This window comes from Onthophagus taurus, chromosome 5 (genome assembly GCF_036711975.1).
Source record: "Onthophagus taurus isolate NC chromosome 5, IU_Otau_3.0, whole genome shotgun sequence".
In the NCBI taxonomy this organism is placed as follows: Eukaryota; Metazoa; Arthropoda; class Insecta; order Coleoptera; family Scarabaeidae; genus Onthophagus; species Onthophagus taurus.
Window position 1 is genome coordinate 2452153 of NC_091970.1, and position 20621 is coordinate 2472773.

The 20621-nt window shown below is 30.5% G+C and overlaps 4 protein-coding genes and 1 long non-coding RNA gene across 17 annotated transcripts in view; 1 reads left to right on the forward strand and 4 right to left on the reverse strand.

The window, feature by feature from the left end:
- LOC111426554 (ATP-dependent translocase ABCB1-like) overlaps positions 1-20621 on the forward strand; it is a 47492-nt gene that overhangs the window by 8081 nt on the left and 18790 nt on the right. The gene's annotated exons all lie outside the window — the stretch shown is intronic.
- Positions 1059-12270, reverse strand: LOC111426501 (G protein-activated inward rectifier potassium channel 3-like). Of its 4 annotated transcripts, none has more exons than XM_071195674.1 (5): positions 12187-12270; positions 10069-10481; positions 2212-2653; positions 1562-2156; positions 1059-1371 (listed from the first exon to the last, which is right to left on the reverse strand). In XM_071195674.1, exons 2-5 carry the CDS (start codon positions 10440-10442, stop codon positions 1130-1132), a joined length of 1653 nt encoding a protein of 550 aa, XP_071051775.1. In that variant the 5' UTR covers positions 10443-10481; positions 12187-12270; the 3' UTR covers positions 1059-1129. The 4 variants fall into 4 exon arrangements, with proteins under 4 accessions (XP_071051775.1, XP_022916809.2, XP_071051777.1 ...); XM_023061041.2 differs by lacking the exon at positions 12187-12270 and adding an exon at positions 10848-11085; XM_071195675.1 differs by lacking the exon at positions 12187-12270 and adding an exon at positions 10848-11085 and having other exon boundaries at positions 1284-1504.
- LOC139429709 (uncharacterized) lies at positions 7720-10062 on the reverse strand. The gene is made up of 2 exons (XR_011640255.1): positions 9046-10062; positions 7720-8975 (listed from the first exon to the last, which is right to left on the reverse strand). It is a non-coding gene; the product is annotated as an uncharacterized lncRNA (long non-coding RNA).
- On the reverse strand, positions 12004-14211 carry LOC111426558 (ATP-sensitive inward rectifier potassium channel 12-like). Its single transcript, XM_023061150.2, has 3 exons — positions 13903-14211; positions 12352-12904; positions 12004-12300 (listed from the first exon to the last, which is right to left on the reverse strand). The coding sequence occupies exons 1-3, from the start codon at positions 14140-14142 to the stop codon at positions 12038-12040; spliced, it is 1056 nt and encodes a 351-aa protein (XP_022916918.1). The 5' UTR covers positions 14143-14211; the 3' UTR covers positions 12004-12037.
- LOC111426557 (G protein-activated inward rectifier potassium channel 3-like) overlaps positions 14289-20621 on the reverse strand; it is a 46613-nt gene continuing 40280 nt past the window's right edge. For all 10 annotated transcript variants that reach the window (XM_071195679.1, XM_023061144.2, XM_071195677.1 and 7 more), the window contains 2 exons: positions 18871-19682; positions 14289-14989 (listed from right to left, as the gene is read on the reverse strand). In XM_071195679.1, coding sequence (XP_071051780.1) covers positions 14547-14989; positions 18871-19682 — 1255 coding nt within the window. In that variant the 3' untranslated portion in view covers positions 14289-14546. The remainder of the gene's footprint in view (positions 14990-18870; positions 19683-20621) is intronic.

Sequence of the window (20621 nt, forward strand, 5' to 3'; positions counted from 1 at the left end):
ACTTCAAATACAATTACAAGACGTTCCTTTTTGATAGATGAGTATTTTTCTTCCTTTGGTGTTAAATCCGTCTAATAAATTTGCATTTAAACATTCTTTTATTGTTTACAGTCTTAACAAAGAGTTCCACTGTATTATTTTCATACAACCACTTTATTCATCCTTTTTTCCCAGATTTTTATTGCAATTTGAAATAAATCAATTGAATTAATTAATCTTAAATTGATTAGAAATAGGTTTTTGATAAATTTCTTAAGATTGAGGTTAGGTTAACTGTCAAAAAAAGTTTTGAAGTAAAATCTTAAATTTTTTTAAATTTATGTATAAATTTGAATATAAATCAAATAAAATTGATTAATATATCGTAATAAAGTGTTCAATTAGTAAATAATAAATGTAAATGTTTAAAAATTTTATTTATTAATTTTTAATAACCAACTTGTGGTGCAGCGCCATCTGTTGACACAAACACCACTTAAACTCTTCTTGGTTAATTAATAATTAATAACAAATTTGTTTTAAACAAATATAAATCGTTATGTAGCTAATTCATTAAACTAATATATTAGTTATTTTATTAGCTTGAATTATTTTGATTATTATTAAAATTGACTTTAAAAAAATTTGTTGCCAACTTAAATTTTATCAAGAAAATTTCCCCAATTTGAATTTAAATTAATGTCAAAAATGATTTTTGATTTATAATTAGGTATTTAATTATAAAACAGATTTTTATATCATAAATATATCATAAAACAGATTTTTATTGCAATTTGAAATAAATCAATTGAATTAAATTGATTAGAAATAGGTTTGAGGTTAACTATCAAAAAAAGGTGTCAACTAAAATCTTATAATTTTTTAAATTTATATACAAATTTGAATATAAATCAAATAAAATTGATTAATATAACATAATAAAGTGTTTAATTATGTTATTAATTTTTAGTAATCATCTTAAGACGCAGCGCCATCTTTTGATATTATCAAAAAGATCAAAATTTTTATGAATCAAAGTAATTTGGGTTGCCTGTTTTTTTAAATAAATAAATTAATAATTTCTTTAAATAAATTTACTTAAAATAATTATTATCTACAAAAATACTTAATTGCAATATTAATGTTTAATTTAGACGTCCGTTTCAAATCGATCGTTCGATTCAGATTTCAATTTAGAATTAGCTTTTTTAAAATCATCATCACTATCTCCATTATTAGAGTCGGTATCATCGTGGGGATGAATTACAATTCCTTTATCAGTGTCGTAACCTTCCTCGTCGGGTTCTTTATCATTGGGAAATAAATCCGAGCTATCACACATCCGAATCGCTTGGATCAAAGAGGGGGATTCGCCCAAAAGGGATTTAACATCTAAGAAATGAGATTCTAATTTATTACTTTTGTATTAGGAACTTTAAAACTTTTAGAAACGATTACACAGGGTTGTCTTCGGGGGTTTGTATCTCGCTGGGTGTCCTTTGTAAGGATATTGTATCGATAGGGTCTAAGAAAAACAATGATGAGACGTCACAAGAAGCTTCAAATTAAACTTAAAACTTACCCATTGTGCTCATACAAATATTGGCTAATTCATAACCAGAACAAAGTGGGGTATCAACCTCGATGACATTATCGAATTTCGAGTAATTAACTTCGTAGCCTCTTCTATCTTTGCTGTAACTAACGACGGGTTCGAAGCGGTGCCCCCAAAGGACTTCGTTTGCTATGTAACTTGATCGAGCTTGCGTGGTTTGCCCGGTACTTTCAATGGTGCCCTCTAAAATGACGACGATTTCGAATTGTTCGTTCAAAAAATTTCTTGGGGATAAAGTGTAAAGCGGGGAATCTTCATCGATTTTATGCACAATGGTCATGGGCCAAATAAAGAAAAGATCCCCATCGCAACCATCAGCTGAAACCGATAACTCCGTTTGGTATTGTTGCAAATTTTCGCCTTCTTTCGTTGTTTTGGGCCGAATTAATTGCGCTCGAATGCTAGCCCCGATTATATGGCTTTTTCGCATATCGCCCACTCTAAACATTAAGCACAAATAACCATCTCGCTGACATATTACGGCGTTTCTAGAGAAAAGGAGCGTTTGGGTGCGGTGTTTAGGCCGAGTCATTTTCGCGAATACTATTCCTACCATGAAAGCCTAAAAAAGTTAATTAAATTAATTAAAATGGATTTTTGTTTTAAATTAAACTTGCTTGTATCATAACCCCCGCAATGCTTTGTAAGCACATAACAAAAATAGCTTCGGGGCATTCTTCGGTGGTCGCGCGCCCACCATAACCGATCGTGTGTTGAGTTTCAATACTAAACAAGAAGCACGAAGTAAAACTATTCAAGGCGCTCACACACGGCGTCCAACCGGACGCGTTTTGATTCTCGGGGAGATGTAATTCTTCGAAATCGCCGTGCGTGAAAGCAATTAGCCACCAAATTACGGCGAATCCTAACCAGGATAGCAAAAAACTCAACGCGAAAATAATTAGGGTCCATCTCCATTGCGCGTCAACGAGGGTGGTGAAAATATCTTGAAGGAATTTTAAGCGCCGCTTTTTGATGCGCGATTGAAGAATGTTGCATTCGCCGTTTTTTAGAATTGCTCGCTTCTTAACACGTGGTTGCACACCAGGTCGAGCTCTCCTAAAACACAAAAAATTAAATCATAAAACATAAAAAATCTATAAATACTTTTACAACAATCATAAACCAAAACTAACGAAGTCGCAAAATTAAATTATTAAGGATTGGCAAATTTGTTTTCGTCAATGCTGAATGTATTATTCCAATTAGATGGAATTTAAGTGATTAACACTTAATTTTGTTATATTTAATAATAACCTGGCGCTTATTATTCTTATTAACTACGTCATATTTATTTTTCTATTTTTAAGTTGTTTTTTCATCAATTTTATTTCATTTACAACGAAATAAATTTCTTATTAATCCCGGATTAACGATAAGATTTTTTTCTTGGAATAAATTTTTTTTTATTTCACGTGATTACAATCAAACTAACCTTTTTGGAAAATAAACTCCGGGGGAAATATCCCCGGGACCACCACCACCACCACCGTTATTATTATAATTATTCGGATTTGGAGTTAAAGGAGATTCATCTCCGATCAATAATCGTCGATCGCTCGGCGGAGAATCCATATTTAACAACATCGGTTCAACTTTAACTTAAAAACTGTTCGCTGGCGTTATGAGATTTCACGTTTTAAACGCGCGTTCTCTCACTAATTCAATTTGCGAGTGTTTGTACGAAATCTTAACACTTTTGGTCATCTCGTTAACGAACGGGTAAATAATTTCAAACGGGTTTTATGAAGCGATTGTTATTCGATCGGGATTAATTTGATACTGAGTTTAAAAAAAAATTAGGATCGAGTCGCGACTTTTAATGTAAAAAATAGTACCGATAAGATAAAGAATATAGTATTATGTGCGAGAATGTCTTTGAGCGGGTTTATAATCAGTTTATTTTTTTTTGAATAAATATTTGCTTAGGTTTGCGATAAAAATGGTTGAGTAAGTTAAAAAAATTGCTAAATACATATGTATAATTAATTGAATAATTTATTTTATTTTATACAATATACAAAAATATGTTTTTATAGAAACGAGGGCGTACCTACTTACTTTGTCCCACATAAAATGCAACATGTCTGAATGTTTCTGGTTGTAGGTTGTATATTAGTGCTTGTGTAAAACCAGAACTAACACTATACCTATAACTAGAATCATTTGGGTTTAGCCGCACGTCTCTTAAGACGGCTAAACCCAAATGATTCTAGTTATAGGTATAGTGTTAGTTCTACATAGTAACAGTGCTTGTGTAAAACTAGAACTAACACTAAACCTAGAACTAGAAATATTCAACCCAACCCAACCCGCAACTTTCTAGTTCTAGGTCTAGTGTTAGTTCTAGTTTTATAGAAGTAGTTGAAAGATATTAGAAAAGTAGGTATATTAGATTGTATAGTAGAACTAGAATCATTTGAGTTTAACAGCCCTAAGAGACGTATGGATAAACCCAAATGTTTCTAGGTCTAATATTAGTTCTAGTTTTAGTTCAATAAAAATGATTTTGGTGTTTTTTGAAACAGTTTGAACGCACGGCTAAAAAAAATTTTAAGGTCTCAACGTCAATTTTAATTTCATTATTATATTCGTAATCTTTATTAAATAACCTTTAAAATGAGCCCAAACATGACGCATTTATCTCGAAAAACAAAAAAGTTATAATTAAAAATATTAAACCGGAAGTGGCAACAATGAAGTTAGCAACATAATTTTTAAATATTAATACCAACCTTAATTTTTAAATTTTTTCTTCTATTTTCGTTTTTTATGAAAAATTATATTTATTTTAAGACATTTTGATAAAATTACGAATATGTCAAAGTTGACGTTGACATTTCAAACCGTAAATTGACCACAACTTCATTAATATTGAAATGAAATGTGTCGTGTTAGTACTCATTTCAAAGGATTCTTAATGACGATTACAAATATGTCAAAATTGAGCAGGACATTTCAAACCAAAGTTTGACAACTTCATGGTGTTAATGTCAACTTTAATTTTAATGTATTCGTAATCCTTATTAAATAACCTTTAAAATGAGCCCAAACATGACGCATTTATCTCGAAAAAGAAAAAAATTTGAATAAAAAATATTAAACCTGAAGTTGGCAACAATTAAGTTAGCAACATAATTTTTAAATATTAATACCACCCTTAATTTTTGAGATTTTTTCTTGTATTTTCGTTTTTTATGAAAAATTATATTTATTTGAAGACATTTTGATAAAATTACGAATATATCAAAATTGACGTTGACATTTCAAACCGTAAATTGAGCTTAACATCATTAATATTGAAATGAAATATATCGTGTTGGTACTCGTTTCAAAGGATTCGTAATGACGATTACAAATACGTCAAAATTGAGGTGGACATTTCAAACCAAAGTTTGACAACTTCATGGTGTTAATGTTAACTTTAATTTTAATGTATTCGTAATCCTTATTAAATAACCTTTAAAATGAGCCCAAACATGACGCATTTATCTCGAAAAACAAAAAAATTAGAATAAAAAATATTAAACCTGAAGTTGGCAACAATTAAGTTAGCAACATAATTTTTAAATATTAATACCAACCTTAATTTTTAAATTTTTTCTTATATTTTCGTTTTTTATGAATAATTATATTTATTTTAAGACATTTTGATAAAATTACGAATATGTCAAAATGACATTGACATTTAAAACCGGAAGTTGCTTATATCTCAGGAAATATTGAAGTTAAAGGTATCATGTTTGGACTCATTTTAAAGTATTTTTAATGAAGATCACAAATATGTCAAATTTTACATTTACATTTCTAACCGGAAGTTGACCATATCTTCATTAATATTGAAGATAAATGTGTCGTGTTTGTACTCATTTTAAAGAATTTTTAATCATGATTACGAATGTGACAAGTTAGACGTGGAGAATTACGACAACCACGGCAATAAATTTTGATATTTTTCAAAGTTGGAAGAGTCGAAGTTGAACAAAATAATCGATGCGATAAAATGATATATTAGGTATGTTTGGCAGATTAATAAGGAACATTTTTTGTATAAAAAGTTTTGCTCCACCTTGTATTATTCCTTCAATCATAACCTATTCTATCTGCAAAAGCATCAATTTTGATATTTTTTAAATTTGCAAGACTCTAAGTTGGACAAAATAATTGAAGTAATTAAATAGTGTATCAGACATGTTTTGCAGACTAATAAGGAACATTTTTTGTATAAAAAGTTTTGCTCTTCTTTTATTCCTGATTTAGCCGCACGCCTCTCAAGACGGCTAAACCCGAATGATTCTATATAATTGCCAAAGAAAACTTCAAGGTAAAATTAATGTTTGTAAACAAAACTAACCTTACCTAACATTCCTTCACGCTATAATTGACATTACAAAAGAAAACTTCACGCTATAATTGCCATTACTAATTGCCAAAGAAAACTTCATGGTATAATTAATGTTTGTAAACAAAACTAACCTTACCTCACATTCCTTCACGCTATAATTGACATTACAAAAGAAAACTTCACGCTATAATTGCCATTACTAATTGCCAAAGAATACTTCATGGTATAATTAATGTTTGTAAACAAAACTAACCTTACCTAACATTCAGCGTCTGAAGACACAGGGCTAAACCCGAAACTTAAAAATATACAATTTAGCGCTGAATAACAATTAAAACTAGAACTAACACTTGCACTAGAACTATACTCTGTTTTTAAACCAGGAGGAGTAAACGCGAAAGTCAGATTTACACTGGAAAAACAAAAGACAACTTCATGGTGTTAATGTTAACTTTAATTTTAATGTATTCGTAATCCTTATTAAATAACCTTTAAAATGAGCCCAAACATGACGCATTTATCTCGAAAAACAAAAAAATTAGAATAAAAAATATTAAACCTGAAGTTGGCAACAATTAAGTTAGCAACATAATTTTTAAATATTAATACCAATCTTAATTTTAAAATTTTTTCTTATATTTTCGTTTTTTATGAATAATTATATTTATTTTAAGACATTTTGATAACAATTAAAACTAGAACTAACACTTGCACTAGAACTATACTCTGTTTTTAAACCAGGAGGAGTAAACGCGAAAGTCAGATTTACACTGGAAAAAATCACCAGAAAATATCACTAGATATTTTGGCGGTAAATTTAAATTAATAATTATTATTTATTTATTTACTTATTATTGTATTTATTTTCGTTTGTTATCGTCAACACTATACATACAAATTAACATTGAAGTTATGAGTGTATTTATTTCAAAATATAATAAAAAAGGGTTTAAGAACACAAAATATACAATAATGACACGAAACTGTCGAATTGTCAATAACCTAACCTTCAAATTCAAAATTGCCTGTGTGTGAACCTTCCTCGCATTCAACCAATCACGTGCAAGGTCAATCTGGTGACAAATTTAAAATACTCCTCCTGGTTTAAAAGCAGAGTATAATTGTAAGCGAATTACTATTTTTTTTAAATTAAAAATAATTTATTTATTTATTATTTGTTATAATTATTTGTTATTAGTTAAATGAGGATATGATAGTATTAAAGAAAGGAAGCGTTCAGATAATTAATCTTGACAACCTATCAACTTTCTCAACTTGACGTTTAGTTATTCCAATAACATTTTTAACTATTTAATTAATTAAGAGTATTTATTGTCAACTAAAAGTTTACAATATTCTGTACAAAACATGACGATGACGTCGATTTGTCTTTGTTGCTACCAAAAGGTTATGAAGAGAGCTTTTTCGAATTCGATGGATTAAAAAAAAGATTAAAATACTTAACAATGTGGAATATGGTAAAATCGTTAATTAAAATTTAATCCTACTTTAAAACCATCTTGATATATCTTGCAATCTTAAGATATAAATCTTTCATTGACATGCAAACATTATTTATAGTGAATTGTTTATTTTTTTATAAATTATTAGATTATATTAGGCTACATTCAGATAATTAATCTTGACAATGTGTGCTGTCACCTGTCAACTTTCTCAACTTGACATTTGGTTATTCCAATAACATTTTTAACTAATTAATTAATTATATAACAACAAGTACATGCGTGTCAAAACCTCCAACCTTGAATTTTTTGAAGGATCTTTTATTTTTTGTGCGTCACTATACACCTTTCGTCCAGTAAATCAACAAACATAATCTTTCTCTTTCTCTAGACCTTCCCCATCACCTTATTAGCTCTTTTTGCCATATCCCTCACATGCATCTTACCTGAATCTATACCACAGGTATGTGAATTCAATTAAGATTCAATTTTTAAGATATCTTTGCTTTCTCTCACATATTTGTTTAAAACATTGAGTTTTATCTTTGAAATAGAGATAGCGCCTCCACTTCAACCGACCGATTAAGGCACCGAAAATAAAGTTTTGATAGTTTGAAAAATTGATTAAAAAATGATTATTTTTTTCTGCATCATATTCTCACAACTGACAAGTCGTGATTCCATGTTTATGAGCATTGTTTTACTTTATTCCTCTATAATGGGCAGTTTCGTGCCTCTTGAAGCGGAGTCTCTGTTAGTTTAGTAATTAGAAATGCGTCTAATTAACTGTCAAACTGTTAATTGTCAATAACCTAACCTTCAAATTCAAAATTGCCTGTGTGTGAACCTTCCTCGCATTCAACCAATCACGTGCAAGGTCAATCTGGTGACAAATTTAAAATACTCCTCCTGGTTTAAAAACAGATTATAGCAACATAATTTTTAAATATTAATACCAACCTCAATTTTTGAGATTTTTTCATGTATTTTCTGTGGGACTTTACCCATTTTAGGTGGGACAGTGTAAGTGCATAGTAATTTCGTAACTATGGTTACTGCATTCATATATTACGAGTTATATATTTCCGGTATAGGTTATTAATCAATTTAAGTGACATTTAGAAACGTCAAAAAAATTTCTAACTTCAATTTAGTTACTTTTGAAATTAAAATTCCCCTAGTTTTTAATTAAATTGTTAAAATTCAACTTAATTTGAATGTTTAACAATTTTAATTATATTAAATTAATGTTTACGACGAATTATATTTATGTAACCTTAAATTAATCATGAAATATCGGAAAAAGGTTAATGTCAAAAAATTTATTAATAACTTAAACGTAGTAATTTTTTAACTTTTAAATTCTTATACGTTTATTTCTATAAATCATATATTATTAAATAACTTTGTAAAATTGTTTAAAATTTAGTAATCACTTGCATCTCAATTTCCTTCTTCGCCTCTTTGATATTACTCTTAATTATTTCCAACATCGTCTTATTATCTCTCTAGGCCATTTTTCAATATAAATCAAGTCCAAACTTCTCAAATAAGTTATAAATCGTAGATTAATCTTGAATTGTGACAAAAAACTTTGTTAATTTCATAAAAATGACATTTAGTTATGTCAAAAAATGTATTACCAACTTAAATGTAGTGACATTTAAATCTCTCTAATTAGCACGTTTATTTTTATAAACAAATTAAAACTTGTTTAAATGATTGAGAATTGGCTCATAATTATTCCAAATTAATCATTATGATTAATGCAATGTCAAACTCTGTGAATGTTTCAACTCTTTATATGTATGTGTACTTTGTGATGATATTTCTTATTTTTTCATTGCTGTTGCAATATCTCTTTCATTTTCGATGCATCCTCTTTGTAATCAATTATAATTGTTTTTTCTTTACAATTCTAGCCCTTTTTGTACACTCAATAATTCTGGGTGCTTTATTATTCATTTATAAAAAATATATCGTACTGGATTATTGATAAATTTTTGTTCTCTTCGAATTCCGTGCACGAAATTAGTTGCGCCAAAATTTTAGGAAACAGTTATCCGCTTAATTAGAGGTAGAGGTAAACTTTTGTAACACATTTCTCACCATATTAATACCCTAAAATATTTCATAAAACAGATTTTTGTTGATTTTGATAATATTTCAAATAAATCAATTTTTAATCCTTGAATTAATCTTATATTGATTAGAAATAGGTTGTTGGTAAATTTCTTAAGATTGAGGTTAGGTTAACTGTCAAAAAAAGTTGTTGTAAAACGTTAAATTTTTTTTAATTTATGTATAAATTTGAATACAAATCAAATAAAATTGATTAATATACCATAATAAAATGTTTAATTGGTAAATAAACCATAATGATAAATGAATAAAAAATAATAAATGTTTTTAATAACCAACTTGTGGTGCAGCGCCATCTTTTGACACAAACACCACTTAAACTCTTATTGGTTAATTAATAACAAATTTATTTAAAAAAAATAAATCGTTATGTACCTAATTCATTAAACTAGTTATTATATTAGCTTTAATTATTTTGATTATTATTAAAATTGACTTTAAAAAAATTTGTTGCCAACTTAAATTTTATATGAATTTCAAAAATGATTTTTGATTTATAATAATTATTTAATTAATTTACCAACCTAGTACTATCTTGTTTAGATCCCGCGTGGCTCAAATTGCTTCCACACGTAGACGTTCTATTTAACCCAATTTGAACGGACGGAGCTGTTATGATATATTGAGAGGCGCGAAACATCAAAGGCGATTCAGCCCTTGACGAAAACCCGTCTTCCTCCTCATCAATTACCCCCGGTTTAAAAAACAATTTCTGAGGTACCGGACTTAATTTTTGCTCAATCTCTTTCCCACCGCTTTGATTTGAACTCGAACTCGATTCGCTCGTAAGACTTCTTTGAAGCATTTTAGCGAAAATGCTCCGCTTTTGTTGTAAACTGAGCGGTGGATCCCTCGTTTGGATTATTTCTTGCGGCGGGGTATCTTTGGATTGATTCATTTTCGTTCAAAGTTAATTGCGATATGTTAACACTGAAAACTAAACAGAAAATGGTTTAAATGAAATAATAAAAGTGATCTCGTAAACTGTAAAAGTTATGTAATAACCCGGCAAATTAAAACTTTCTATTTGAAACGGGAAAGAGAAACGAGTTTAAATGGAGAGGATGAAAGAGAGTTTGATTTTTTGTTGTTGTAAATGGATCTTAATTTTAATTCATGTGGAGGAGTGATTAATATCATTTTTCATGGTCAGCACCTTTACGTAATGATTTTTGCATTTTGAGAATGGATCATATTCATGTTTAATTCATTAACTATAATGCATTATTTTGAATAAATATAAAAATGCACGTTTTGAATTCTTTTAGATAACGAAAAAACTTTTTTATTTCAAAATTCTTACCGTATAAAAAAAATACACACAAAAAATTTCGTTGCACATTTCTCAAATACTCACACACCACAAACAAACAAAAATTGTTTAACAAAAAAGTTTTTTCCTCCTTTTTTGAGTTAATTGCAGGAAACTTTCAGTTAACAAAACAAAAAATTTTTTCGTGGCTATAATCGTTTTAAACGTTGTCCAACAACTAAACAACAGACCAAACAACAACAGCGGCAGATGCCCGAAGAGAAACGAACGTGTTTTGCATAATGCAAATTGTAAAATAGCCTCTCAGCACGCTCCTTAAGTGGATAATATCTCCGCTTGGTTGTTGTGGGAAATTGGGCAATTGTAAGAGGCGATTACGAAATCATCTTTTAAACGTTTTACAAGAAATTATTAAAAATAAATAATTTATTAAAAAAAAATTAATTGACGTTTAAGTAGCGTTATTATTAAAGTTATGCAACCCAATACACACTTAATGACGTTTATCGCGAATAAGGAGGGGAACTCAAATTATGTTAATGTGTTGAAATTGAGCCATAAAGGATGCTGTAGGTGTTTATTTCCGGGAAAACAATTGTCTCGTGGTCAAACATGTCTTTTAAATGCCAAATTTATTTAGTTCTAACTTTAATCTATTATATGAATATCTAGTTTTAGTTCAATGAAAAATACACATAAATTTAACGAGTTATATATTTTTACTGAACTAAAACTATTAAACTATTGTTACTATTATTATTATTAATTAAATCGTAATAGTTTTGGTGGTTTGTGTCAACAGATGGCGACACTAATTTTTTTATACGTCAATTTTAATGATGTTTTTATAAAATTAATTTCGCATTAAAAATTGTTATATAAGTTATAATGAATTAAACAAAAAAGATTTTCTTATTACATAACGATTTCTTTTTTAAAAAATAAATTTATTAATTAACCAATAAGAGATTAAGTGATGTTTGTGTCAAAAGATGGCGCTGGACCACAAGTTGGTTATTAAAAATTAATAAATAAAATTTTTAATCATTATATTTATTATTTACTAATTAAACACTGAATTATTAAGCAATCTAATTTAATTTATATTCAAATTTATATATTTTACATTAAGAAAAAATTAATTGACGTTTAAGAGGCGTTATTATTAAAGTTATGCAACCCAATATACAGTTAATGACGTTTATTGTTTAAATGCCAAATTATGTATTTTGATTAAAAGAATTATACATTAAAGGGTTATTAGAAGAATTAGATTCTCCATGAATTAATTCTAACTCTAACGCACTACACGATGGTATATTAACACATCTTGTTTTATCAAAAGATGAGTAATCAACCTCATACTCACCCTTAATAAAATTAAAGTTAATAACCTGCTCGAAACAATGGCCCCAAAGGATTTCCTTTGGCACATAACTTGATCTTGCTTGAATAGTTACCCCAGTTGTTTCAACACAACCCCCTAAAAAACAATTAAAAATGATTTATCAATTAAAATTATAATTAACTTCACCTAATGCAACGACAATCTCAAAATCCCCCCTTTTGAAATCATCATCACTAAATTTAAAAAGTGGTGAATCTTGATCGATTCTATGAATGATCGTCATTGGCCAAACAAGAAACATTTTCTCACTTTCATTATCGGCATAAACTTTCAATTCTTTTTGCGAAAACGGTAAAATCTCGCCTTCTAAAGTAACCCGATTCCGAATGATTTGGGCTTTAACGTGAGCTTGAGTTATGAGGGTTCTTCGCATATCCCCGACTCGAAACATCAAGCACGGAAATCCGTCACGGTGGCACACCACCGCATTCTTTGAAAATAATAACGTTTTAGTTCGCTTTTTGGGCTTTGAAAGTTTCGCGAAAACCACTCCGACCATAAACGCTTGAATTGTGACTCCTAAAATGCATTGGAGGCACATTGTTAAAACGGCCAATGGACATTTCTCTGTTGGTTTTCTTGTTCCGTATCCGATGGTTTGTTGGGTTTCCATACTGAATAAAAAGCAGGAGTAAAAATCTGATATGTTTGTTATGCATGGTTCCCAATGAGGATTATCCTAAAATAAATTAATAAAAAATTATTTTTTTTTTTTGAGGTTATGTTAACTTCAATATTTTTTTAGCATTAATTAAGTGAAATTAATAGAAATGATACTTACTAATTAATTCTTTTCAGTTTACTTTAATCTATTTTTATTTATTTTAACTTATTTTAAAGCAATTAAATAAAATCTTAATAACTTTTAACTGCTTATAACATAACCAACAAAAAAAAGTAGGGAGTTTCGATTAATCACTTTTTATCGCTTTATTAATAAATTTTGAAACAAATTAATTTCCAATTTTTTAATCAAATCATTTTTTAATTCCAAAATAACTTAATTAAAACTAAATAAGTTAATAAATAATTAAAAAAAGAATTAATTATAAAATTGTGAATTAATTATTTTCGTCAATCGAAACATAAAATGACATTTGACAGTTTTGAAATGAATTTGTGTGATTAGTTTTAATTAGTTAAAAGTGCTTAATCAAGAAATACACACCAAGATTTCATGGTGAGTTATAATACCATATCATTTTCTACCATTAAGTAATCATGATATTAAACAGTTTAAAGCAAATACATTACTTAGGGTTATGAAAGCGTCTTGAATGTATTTTCGTGTATATTTAGCCATTTCTTTTAATAACGTTAATTTCATCGCGTTTGGCAATGATTCGATATGGTTTTTAACTCCCATTAAAATTAAGGAAAAAAAAATTTTTGAGGTTGTAACCTACAAAAAAATTAGGGTGTTTCGATTGATCACTTTTTCTCACTTTATTATTAAATTCTTAAACAAATTAATTTCCAATTTTTTTATCAAATCATTTTTTAATTCCATAATAACTTAATTAAAACTAAATAAGTTAATAAATAATTAAAAAATGAATCAATTATAAAGTTGTTTTTGTCAATCGAAACATTAAAACGAAAAATGACATTTGACAATTTTGAAATGAATTTGTGTTGTGCTCATTTTTGTAGTGAAATGAATTAAGAAATACAAACCAAGTTTTCATCGTTTAAATCCCCATGGTGAGTTACAATACTGTACCATAATCCACCAAAAATCAACCATGATATTAAAAAGCTTAAAGCGAATACGAGAAGCGTCCAACGCCATTTAACGTCAATTAGGGTTATAAAAGGGTCTTGAATGTATTTTCGTTTAAGTTTAGCTACGTTTCTTTTAATAACGTTAATTTCGCCGCGTTTTGAAATGATTCGAAATGGTTTTTTAACCCCCATTACAATAAATTAATTGAAGTTATGTTTAACTTCAACATACAAAAAGTTTATGTCGTTGTGAAAAACCGAGGAATGTTTTCGAGTATAAAGAAAATGTTGTGGGGAAAAAATGTTAGTTATTCAATGACGTTGAAGCAAAACAACACTTTAAAGGTTATTAGGTATATATTTTTGTAAAGGAATAAATTAATTCGTTTCAAATTCGAGCTAAAAAAGGCACATTATTTTTTTTTACAAAATATTTACAATCAAGCTAAAAACTATGTACAAAAAATACTATTTCTACAAAATACTAATACTTAATTTTATTTCTTTTTTCTAATGGAAAAGTTTTTAAAACTAATTAATTTAATTAAATTAAAGTTAAATAGGCACGTTTGTTCTCGCATTAAAAATTGGACCCATTAAACGGCAATTGGACCCGAATTAAGATTTTTTACAAACCCATTTCTAACATTTCCCCCATTTTTGTCATCTTCGTCTTTAGGAACTGGATTTTTAATAATTTCTATTTCGATATGCTCATCCGATAACGAATCCATGCTGCAAAGCGTATCGCTCGAGGGCGACCTTATTCTAGGAATAATTTCCGGGGTTACTCTATCCAAATCTTTTTTTCCGATCACTTCTTGGCTAATCGCCGCTCTGAATTCGTCTAATTTTTTAGCGCTACACAAGGCTGTGTCAACCTCTACTGTGTTGTTGAATAGGGCGTAATCCACTTCGTATTCCCCTGTTTCTTTTTTGAAGGTTATGAGACTTTGAAAGCGGTGGCCCCATAAAATCTCCGACGGTAAGTAACTCGATCTTGCTTGAGTTGTCATTCCGGTTGATTCGATTACCCCTTCTATAAATAAAATAATTTTTTAATGATTAAATTTAAAAAAAAATATTAGATATATTATTGTTTCCTGTATTACCGACTTTTTTCGTTAAATTTGTCACTAATAGATGCCGCTTATTAATTTTTTTTTTAATTGAAATTAGAATTAGATTAAATTTTCTCTAAAGTAATGCTGTCGAGGCAATAGTTGTAGGTTTTCAATAATAACATTATTTAGAAACCGAGGCAGCTCTGCTGCCGAGGCAGTTGCTCTAGTACTTAAAATATAGTATAGTTTTCTTGAATACAAATGTATTACTTAGAAGCCGAGGCAGCTATGCTGCCGAGGCAGTAGTTTAAGGTTTCCAATAATAACATATTATTTAGAAACCGAGGCGGCTGTGCTGCCGAGGCAGTGACTCTAGTAATTAAAATATAGTAAAGTTTTCTTTAATACAAATGTATTACTTAGAAGCCGAGGCAGCCAAGCTGCCGAGGCAGTAGTTCAAGGTTTCCTATAATAACATATTATTTAGAAACCGAGGCAGCTGTGCTGCCGAGGCAGTTGCTCTAGTACTTAAAATATAGTATAGTTTTCTTGAATACAAATGTATTACTTAGAAGCCGAGGCAGCTATGCTGCCGAGGCAGTAGTTTAAGGTTTCCAATTATAACATATTATTTAGAAACCGAGGCGGCTGTGCTGCCGAGGCAGTGACTCTAGTAATTAAAATATAGTAAAGTTTTCTTGAATACAAATGTATTACTTAGAAGCCGAGGCAGCCAAGCTGCCGAGGCAGTAGTTCAAGGTTTCCTATAATAACATATTATTTAGAAACCGAGGCAGCTCTGCTGCCGAGGCAGTTGCTCTAGTACTTAAAATATAGTATAGTTTTCTTGAATACAAATGTATTACTTAGAAGCCGAGGCAGCTATGCTGCCGAGGCAGTAGTTTAAGGTTTCCAATTATAACATATTATTTAGAAACCGAGGCGGCTGTGCTGCCGAGGCAGTGACTCTAGTAATTAAAATATAGTAAAGTTTTCTTGAATACAAATGTATTACTTAGAAGCCGAGGCAGCCAAGCTGCCGAGGCAGTAGTTCAAGGTTTCCTATAATAACATATTATTTAGAAACCGAGGCAGCTCTGCTGCCGAGGCAGTTGCTCTAGTACTTAAAATATAGTATAGCTTTCTTGAATACAAATGTATTACTTAGAAGCCGAGGCAGCTATGCTGCCGAGGCAGTAGTTTAAGGTTTCCAATAATAACATATTATTTAGAAACCGAGGCGGCTGTGCTGCCGAGGCAGTGACTCTAGTAATTAAAATATAGTAAAGTTTTCTTGAATACAAATGTATTACTTAGAAGCCGAGGCAGCTATGCTGCCGAGGCAGTAGTTTAAGGTTTCCAATAATAACATATTATTTAGAAACCGAGGCGGCTGTGCTGCCGAGGCAGTGACTCTAGTAATTAAAATATAGTAAAGTTTTCTTGAATACAAATGTATTACTTAGCAGCCGAGGCAGCCAAGCTGCCGAGGCAGTAGTTCAAGGTTTCCTATAATAACATATTATTTAGAAACCGAGGCAGCTGTGCTGCCGAGGCAGTGGCTCTAGAACTTAAAATATAGTAAAGTTTTCTTTAATACAAATCTATCATTTAGAAGCCGAGGCAGCTATGCTGCCGAGGCAGTAGTTTAAGGTTTCCAATTATAACATATTATTTAGAAACCCAGGCGGCTGTGCTACAGAGGCAGTGACTCTAGTAATTAAAATATAGTAAAGTTTTCTTTAATACAAATGTATTACTTAGAAGCCGAGGCAGCCAAGCCGCCGAGGCAGTAGTTCAAGATTTCCTATAATAACATATTATTTAGAAACCGAGGCAGGTGTGCTGCCAAGGCAGTGGCTATTGTACTTAAAATAACGTAAAGTTTTCTTTAATACAAATGCATTACTTCGAAGCCGAGTCAGCCATGCTGCCGAGGCAGTAGTTCAAGGTTTCCGATAATAACATATTAATTAGAAGCTGAAGCAGTAACTTTAGTTTTCATAAGTTTCAATAAAGTAAACTTTTCTTTAATACAAATGCATTACTTAGAAGCCGAGGCAGCAGTTCTAGTACCTCAAATAAAGTGAAGTTTTCTTTAATTATAGTGTAATAAAAATGTACAGAAATACAGTGCTTCCCAAAAGTAACGGATAAATTCGTCAAAACAATTATTATAGACGGTTTATGGAAAAATCGCTGAGACAGGTCTAAAGGCCATTTTGCAGTAAGCAATTTTTCTTGCATGCAAGGTATCTTGCACGAAGTTATTGCGGCAATATCTACCGCTATTGGCTTTACATTTGGCAACATTTAACTACAATATTTCAGTTGTAATCGCACCATTGATTACAACACATATTTTTTGAAAGATTGAGGCACATGTACACAAACAAACCAACAAAACACGTTATGTCGTTATATTTTACAGTTGGAAATACAAAAAGTAACCAAAAAATTCACCATACTTTCAGCGCAAGTGCAATAAATTACCGCAATATTTCTTGTCGGCAATCAAACTTGCGAACTGTAAAGTGGCCTTTAGGATTTAAATTGTTTTCCGAATTTGGTGCAGCCAAAATTAATATTAGCTACATAACAAAATTTTCGAGAAAAATTGCCTTAAAGTTTCATGATTTTCCATTCATTTGAGGTAGAAAAATAGCAGTGGCCATGCGTAACCATGGCAACCAACTGTTTCAGATATCAAAAATTAATCAGTCTTAATAAAATATCTGAAGCAACTGGTTACCATGGTTACGAGTGGTAGCCGTATGTCTCTCAAGACGGCTAAAGCGGAATGATTCTAGTTCTAGGTTTAGTGTTAGATCTAATGATAGTGCTAATGCAAAACTAGAACTAACATTAGACCGAGAACTAGAAACATTCGGGTTTAGCCGCACGTCTCTTAAGACGGCTAAACCCGAATGATTCTAGTTCTAGATCTTGTGTTAGTTCTAGTTTTAGTGCAATAAAAATATGCAACATAGTGATATTTTATGCTAACTAGCGTTACCTACGACTGTCACTAGAACTAACACCAGACCTAGAACCAGAATCATTCGGGTTTAGCCGTCTTGAGAGACGTGCGGCTAAATCCGAATGTTTCTTCTTCTAGGTCTAGTGTTAGTTCTAGTTTTAATTGCTATTCAGTGCTATATTTTTATTGCACTAAAACTAAGACTAGAACTAGAACAAGAAACATTCGGGTTTAACCCTCTTGAAACAATTGGTTGCCATAGTTACGCATGGCCACTGCTATTTTTCTATCTCATTTGAATGGAAAATTGTAAAACTTTAAAATTTGTAGTAATATTAGTATTATAGTATATATTAGTATTTTATATTAGTTCTTTCAAATTCCGTAATAAAAATGGGGGTGCTATTTGAAAAAAAAAATCGATGACGTCATGACTCGTTTAAAAAATTAATTATCAAAATCTATATCAAAAAATTGCAAATCAAAATTTAAATCTTTAGACCACAGTCTCAGCGATTTTTCCATAAACCGATTTTGTTTTAGCGAATTTATCCGTTACTTTTGGTAAACCCTGTATATCGATTAACACACGTCATTTTGACATATGTCAAAGTTCTTAGTTTCTGCACCTCATCGTTTTTGCTCTTAAATTAAACGATTTTTGAAGTGGATTAATATATAAACTAATATATTTTGATTAATAGATGTCAATTTGACAGATGACAACTTAAACTTAATTATTTTCGCCGTAGAATGGGGCGGTATTGGTTCAAATTGATTAACACTTGATACCGCCACTTAATTATTTGACAGATGTCAAAATGACAACTATAATTTTAAATATTTTTTTGTTATAATAAAATGTATTATTATTACCTAAAATAACAACAATTTCAAATCGCTCCCTCAATAAATCCGTGGCTGACATATAATACAACGGTGAATGCTTATCAATTTTATGAACGATAGTGGTGGGCCAAATAAAAAAAATTTTATCCTCCTCCCCATCTCCGCCAACTTTCAATTCAGTTTGAAAAAACGGCAAATTCTCGCCTTCCTTCGTCACTTTGTGCTTGATTAATTGCGCGCGGACGTGAGCTTCGATAATATGGCTTTTTCTCATATCCCCGACTCGAAACATTAAGCAAGGAACCCCATCCCGGTGGCAAATAACCGCGTTCCTCGAAAACAACAACGTTTGAGTCCTTTTTTTCGGGCGCGATAATTTCGCGAAAACGACCCCGACCATAAAGGCTTGGATCATAACGCCGCTTATGCTTTGGACGCACATCACTAAAATCGCTTCCGGGCATTCTTCGGTGGTCGTTCGGCCGCCGTAACCGATTGTGTGTTGGGTTTCGACGCTAAATAAAAAGCACGAAGTGAATCCTTTTATGTTGCTAATGCAGGGCGTCCAGGTTTCGTTGGCCATATTCTCGGGGATTAAATCTCCGTGAACTAAGGATATTAAAAACCAAAAAGTGGCGAATAATAACCACGACATTAAAAAGTTCATCGCGAAAACTAAGAGTGTCCAACGCCATTGGGCGTCCACTAACGTTGTGAAGATGTCTTGGAGATATTTTCGACGACGTTTTGCGACGTTTCCTTGCACTACGTTGCAATCGCCGTGTTTGAAAACGACTCGTTTTCGAATTCTTCGTGCGTTAAATCTTGATTGGCGATATCTAAAAAAAAAGTAAATCACATCAATTATTATATTTCTTAGCAAATACTTTGCTTGCTTGTTCATTATGGAATGAGTACATTCAAATAATTCTTTTTAATTAATTAATAATTTCATTTTATTTATTTTTTTTTACTACTTTTGCGGTTAAACTCGTACTACTAAACTTATTTTTCAATTTGTGTAAATTACCAAATTTTTTCCAACACGTAACAAAGCATTGTTTTTTTTTCTGACCACAACAAACCGTGTTACGCGATTTGAAACGAATTTATATTTTGATTCATGAATTTATAATAAATAACACATTGATATAAAGATAGAAATCATTTTGGTTGTGATTGAGGCAAACTAAGAACGTGAAATTGATACATAATTAAGCCGAGGTCGCTTGCGGGCGAGGCGCTACAATTAATATTGCATCGATACCTTGGTTAGGTTTAAAATGTGGAATTTGTGATATTGTGTAAAGAAACCAAGGTTGTTTACGGCCGAAGCATTGCCTGAGGCAAACTAAGAATGTGGAATTTGTGGTATAACTTGATTAAGCCGAGGTCGCTTGCGGGCGAGGCGCTACAATTAATACCATATCATATTATATTATAATTAAACATAAAATAAGGGATTTATGTCACTGCGCGATCAAGTCGAGACGTATCACTTAATGTATTCAAACTTAACCTTATGTTGTTCTAGGTTATCAACATTTTCTTGTAGAAAATTAAAAATACGGTAATTTGAGTCCAAACTCGATGAGGTTATCTCAAAAATTACCCGTTTGAGCCTAAATCATCCATGTCGATGACATTTTAAAAAAAATTTTTGGAATAACCCGGTCATGTTGGTACTCGTTTTAAAGAATTTTTAATCGCGATTAAGAATTTTTCAATGAAATTTTAAAAAAATTATCAATTTAGGACTCAACCTAATCCAAGATAAC

Coding starts and splice junctions, on each gene's coding strand:
- LOC111426501 (XM_071195674.1), bottom strand. CDS start 10,442: ATGAATCAATCCAAAGATACCCCGCCGCAAGAAATAATCCAAACGAGG. Junction 2,654..10,068: donor TCTAAACAAGATAGTACTAG/GTTGGTAAATTA, acceptor TTTGTGTTTTAG/GAGAGCTCGACCTGGTGTGC. Junction 2,157..2,211: donor TTGCGGGGGTTATGATACAA/GCAAGTTTAATT, acceptor TAACTTTTTTAG/GCTTTCATGGTAGGAATAGT.
- LOC111426558 (XM_023061150.2), bottom strand. CDS start 14,142: ATGGGGGTTAAAAAACCATTTCGAATCATTTCAAAACGCGGCGAAATT. Junction 12,905..13,902: donor ATTTAAACGATGAAAACTTG/GTTTGTATTTCT, acceptor AATTTATTTTAG/GATAATCCTCATTGGGAACC. Junction 12,301..12,351: donor TGAGATTGTCGTTGCATTAG/GTGAAGTTAATT, acceptor ATTGTTTTTTAG/GGGGTTGTGTTGAAACAACT.